General features: G+C 57.6%; 1 protein-coding gene across 1 annotated transcript; it reads right to left on the bottom strand.

Moving 5' to 3' along the window:
* Positions 1–207: 207 nt before the first annotated feature.
* Positions 208–1,569, bottom strand: LOC123135537 (transcription termination factor MTERF4, chloroplastic). Its single transcript, XM_044554641.1, has one exon. The coding sequence runs from the start codon at positions 1,480–1,482 to the stop codon at positions 310–312; it is 1,173 nt and encodes a 390-aa protein (XP_044410576.1). The 5' UTR covers positions 1,483–1,569; the 3' UTR covers positions 208–309.
* Positions 1,570–5,513: the final 3,944 nt, after the last annotated feature.

Here is a 5,513-nt window from a genome sequence, read left to right as displayed (position 1 = left end):
AGGGAAAGGCTGCGTACAATAGACCCAAAGTGGTCGGACCCTTCTCCAGACCCTGCGCAAGCGGGAGCTACATGCACTGGGGCTGCCCTTTTTTTTTCTCTAAGGTATGACAACATTAACAAATAGGGGTTCAGGAATCAAATTATCAGTTTCATAGGGAGTTAGCATTTAGCAACAGGCGTACTACAGAAAACAACCAACACCATCTTAGGAAAAGAACATCGAAACAGGAAGTACTACTAGCTTACATGCAGGGTGATAACTTTGTTGCACCATACATTGTAATCAATTTCCATATCCCTTTTTTGTTCATGTAAATCTGAAATTAGTTGGCACTTCCCCTTTGCAAGCTGTTGCATAGTTTTCAGCAAGGTGTGGTGCAGCTTTCTTGTGAGGGCATATGAACTTCTCCACAAATACCTTCTCACTCGGCATGACTATGCTATAGTAGTCCCGGTACTGACCTAACAATCCATTTGCCTTAAGGTACTTGATAACATAGTACCTGGGTCTGAGACGGCCCTCCATGCTGTAAGAGAGCAACACCGGATGATGAGCAATGTACGCCGGTTCCAAGCCCACCTCAAAGAAGAAGAAGTCGGACCTGCGCTTCAGAGACTCCTTTGACTTGCTCAGCACAATCGGAGCCTTACAGACAGCAATGCTCACTTGGGCATCAGACCACCTGAAGGTATTCTTCAAGTAGTCCAGTTTGGCGGCAATCTTCTCCTCGCTTTGGAATGCGACAGCATGTAGCGCTTGTCTGAACATCCCAGAGCCACGGGGCACGCCTATACCGTGGGCGCATGTCACCATCGCCCGGACGCGCTCCAGGTTGGTGGTGAGCATCCTTGGCCGATGGATACACAGCTTGGCAATATCAGAATCACCTAGCCCGCACTCCCTCAGGAAGGCAACATTGGGCTTGACAACCTTGTCGAGGTCCGATGACAGAAGGTGGGATCCTCCCCGCTTGAGCAGCCGGAGCAAGTTGTGGGAGGAGCCCAAGAGGGGCAGGTAGTAGTGCAGCTTGGGGACTATGGATCTACAGCGGAAGTAGGCGTGGGCGAGCGAGACGAGGCGGGCGATGTCGGAGCGCGACAGGCCGAGGCCGGTGAGCCCATCGACCACCGGAGCCAGGGTTTTGTCCACTTTGGCGCATAGGAGCTGCGGATCTTTGGCGACGACGGCGGCGACGTCGGCGCCGGAGAGGCCGACGCCGGAGAGGAAGGCGAGGACGGCATCGGGGTTGGCGGGGGACTTGAGGTGGGAGAGCTTGGTGGAGGCCTTGAGGGCTTGGGGCCGGGTGAGGCCGCAGGTGTCGACGAGGTAGTCCTCGACGGCGAATCCAGCGGGGTTCGGGGAAATGGGGCCGGCGGCTGCCGATGCGGAGAGGAGCCGGTGGAGAGGGGAGATGGCCGGGCCAGAGGTGGAGGAGGAAGAGAGGAGATGGGCAACGATGCGCCCTCGGAGGCGGAGCATGGCGGCGGCGGCCGGTGCCGGCGGCGGCGACTGTGGTCTACTTGTGCGTGGGGAAGGAAAGAAATGGGGGCCGGTGAGAATGGGCTGCCATTCTCTGCTCTTGTCGTTCGGTTCAGCAGTGGGCTCTAATTGGACCCATTTTTCATCCTATAGGCTTACCTCTTCGAATTTTAATGAATCTAAAAAAAAACCTCTTCGAATTTTAATCGTTAGACATTGGACTCCCTACTGTTAATGGTCCAAGATCCGGCAACACTCGAGGCGACCGCTTGTAGGGAGACGATCTCTTCCGAGCTCGGAGTTGTTGATTCGTGATGTCCAATGTTGAGTATGTTATTTATGCATGTATATTGACTAGGCTTACCTCTCTAGTTTGTTGTATAGATTGAGGTAGAGGCTTCACCTTGTATTTATATATACCGTGCACATTGCACCGAATCAATACATCGGCAATTCATACATCTTCATAGTATCAATTTTTAGGTTCTAAAACCCTAGCTTTCGCTGCCGCCGCCGCCGCCACAACTCCTTGCCGCCGCGCGCTACTCCCCAAGTCGCGCCGCTGAACCCGATCCCGCCCCGTGCTCGCCCCGCGATCGCCCGTGCCTCGACCCGCTACCGCCCCACGATCGCCAGCGCCTCGACCCGCTCCCGCTCTCCTCGATCGCCAGCTTCGCCCGCACCTAGTCCCGATCGCCCGTCCGCCCCGCTAGCCAGACTGCCTGCCCGCCCGCTCGCGCAGTCGTCTAGCCAGGCGCATGTGCTTTCCTCCGCCGCAACCAAAACAACAGAACCGCCGAGCGTCATGTCGTCTGTCACCTCTTCTGCGTCTACCAACTCCAACCCGTTTGCCGACGCCAACCCTCCCGACGTCAACGACATCCGCAAGCTCAACATCTTCGAGCGGGTTCCGGTTCGTCTCTCCCAGGCGGACTCCTCCTACCACACGTGGAAGACGTATTTCTCCCTTGTGTTCCGGGAGTATCATCTCATGGACCATGTGGACAGCACCGTCAACTCCAGCCTAGTTCCCGAGTTTCTTGACTGGTCCACCATCGACATCACGATCATGCGCTGATTTTTCCTCACCATCACGCCCAACCTCTTCCAGACGGTCGTGACGGACGGTGATGATGCCTGCGCCGTGTGGACCAAACTGAACGGGCTCTTCACCGACAACAAGCTCCAGCGTCGCGTTTTTCTGCAGCGAGAGTTCTTTGGGTGTCATCAGGACAACACCTCCATCGACGACTATTGTCGCCGCCTTAAGACTCTCGCCGATGAGCTTCGCGATATTGGCGCCAAGGTCGATGATGACCTCCTCCTCAGCACGCTCACCTCTGGGCTCAACAAGGATTTCGGCAACGCCGCGGGGAACCTCGGCCTCATCCCCAAACCGTCCTTCACCAAGTTCGTTGCGTACCTCCGCTTGGAGGAGAAGCGGATGAAGCAGGTGAAGACGCGCGCCATCCACACCGCCCTCGTCGCCGGCTCCTCCCACGGTGGGCCTCCGACGCCTCCCGCTGCCCCGGCGCCCCAGCAGCGTCATCAGGCGCCTTTCCCGGCGCCCCAGCAGCGTCATCAGGCGCCTTTCCCGACGCCCCAGCAGTCGGGGCTCCCGCCACTGCCATACGGCCCACCCACGCCCCCCGCTCCTCCCGCTGAAAAGCACCGCGGGGGCCGACGCGGTGGTTCGCAACAGCAGCAGCCGCAGCCAGCTGGCCAGCAGCAGCAGCAGTTTCAGGCGCCGCCGCAGCTCCAGGTGCCGCCCCCATGGGCCTCCGGCTACAACCCCTGGACCGATGTTGTCCATGCGTACACCATGCCAGTTCCACGGGCTCCTGTACCGACGCTTCCCGTGTCGCGCCCCCCGGCGCACCAGGCATACTACGCGGCTCCGCAGCCGTACAGAGGATACCCACCGCCACAGATGAGCGGCGCCTACAGTCTCCCTGCGGTCCCGCCGCCGCCCTCGCCGGTCCTGCCGCCGGCACCTTGGGATCCGGCGCTCCTCGCCGCGCTGCACGCTGCGCCTATGCCAAACAAATACACTGGAGGCAGTGATTGGTACATGGACACCGGAGCTACCGCTCACATGTTTGCTCATCCTGGTAATCTTGCCTCCTTCACCCCTGTCACCACCAACCACCGCATCATTGTCGGCGACGGTTCCACACTACCCATCACACATGTCGGGCACACTTCTTTTCCATCTACTTCTATGCCTATTACTTTGTCTAACATACTTGTGTCACCTCATCTTATTAAGAATCTTGTTTCCGTTCGTTGTTTAACTCGTGAAAATCCTGTTACTGTTGAATTTGACGGGCTTGGTTTTTGTGTCAAGGACGCTCGAACCAGGATGGTACTTCACCAATGTGACAATCTCGTCGAGCTCTATCCGGTGCATCCGCCCTCCACCTCCACCACCACACCGGTTGCTCTCTCCGTTGGCGTCGATCTCTGGCACGCTCGTTTGGGTCATCCCAACCCCGTCACACTTCGTCATATTCTTAGTAGTTTCAGTTTCAGTTGTAATAAGATAGAGGATCACACCTGTCATGCCTGTCGTGTCGGCAAACATGTTGGCCTTCCATTTAATAACTCCACCACCATAGCTTCTTTTCCTTTTCAGTTGATTCATAGCGATGTGTGGACCTCTCCGGTTCCTAGTAATTCGGGCTATTTATACTATCTGGTTATTCTTGATGATTATTCTCACTATGTGTGGACGTTTCCTTTACGACGAAAGTCGGATGCACTCTCCACTTTGTCGGCCTTTTACTCCTATGTCAGCACGCAGTTTGGGCGTCCCATCCTTGCTCTTCAGACTGACAATGGAAAAGAGTTCGACAATCTTGCTTTCCGCACTTTTCTGTCACACCACGGCATAATTTTTCGTCTCACATGCCCATATACTTCACAGCAGAACGGTCAAGCCGAACGCGTCCTTCGCACTCTGAACGACTGCGTTCGGACGCTCCTGTTCCACGCTAATGTGCCGTCTCGTTTCTGGCCAGATGCACTCGCTACTACTTCACTTCTCCTTAACCTTCGCCCTTGTCGCCCACGATGGAACTATGCACCTCACCATCTTCTCTTCGGTACACCTCCATCTTATGATGACTTGCGTATTTTCTGGTGCCTTTGCTATCCTAGCACTGCGGACTCCACTCCTCACAAACTCGCACCTTGTTCTGTCGCTTGCATCTTCATCGGCTACCCCTCCAACTCCAAGGGATATCGGTGCTACGATCCCGTCTCCCACCGTGTGTTCACTTCCCGACACATTTACTTTGATGAGCATGTGTTTCTGTTTCAGCAGGTACCTCTGGTTGTTCCTCCCGCCACCGGTGACGCGGATACCTCGGCGTCGCCCCAGGGCGCTTGCGCGCCTCTCTTGGCCCGCCCCCTGGATTTGAGGCGCGCCCCCCGCTTGCGGCGCCTCCTACAGCCGCGGGACTGGCCCCCGCGGTCCCCCCGGCGCCCCTCGGTGCCCCCTCCCCCCGGTGCCCCCGGCGCCCCTCGGCACCCCCTCGGTGCCCCCGGTCTCCTCGGCGCCCCCGGCCCCTGCGCCTCCGGCACCTGTGGCCGGCCCGGTCACCCGCGCCCGTATGGGCATTTTTCGCCCGAGCTCGAGCTACACCGCGGATGACTACGTCCATGCGGCGTCCACCTCTGAGCCGTCGCCTTTGCCATCCTCCATCCGAGCTGCTCTTCGTGACCCGCTCTGGATGGCTGTGATGCAAGAGGAGTTTGACGCCCTGTTGCGCAACCGGACGTGGCAGCTTGTTCCCCGTCCCCGGCACGCCAACGTGATTACCGGGAAGTGGGTCTTCAAACACAAGCTCCGTCCTGATGGTACTCTTGATCGCTATAAAGCGTGCTGGGTCGTTCGGGGCTTCAGGCAGCGTGCTGGCATCGACTTCACCGACACCTTCGCTCCGGTCGTCAAGCCCGGCACGATTCGCACGGTTCTTCACCTTGCGGTCTCCCGTGCTTGGCCGGTGCACCAGATGGACGTCTCGAAC

This window comes from Triticum aestivum, chromosome 6B, assembly GCF_018294505.1.
Source record: "Triticum aestivum cultivar Chinese Spring chromosome 6B, IWGSC CS RefSeq v2.1, whole genome shotgun sequence".
Classification (NCBI taxonomy): Eukaryota; Viridiplantae; Streptophyta; class Magnoliopsida; order Poales; family Poaceae; genus Triticum; species Triticum aestivum.
This window is presented reverse-complemented; position numbering and strand designations above follow the sequence as displayed.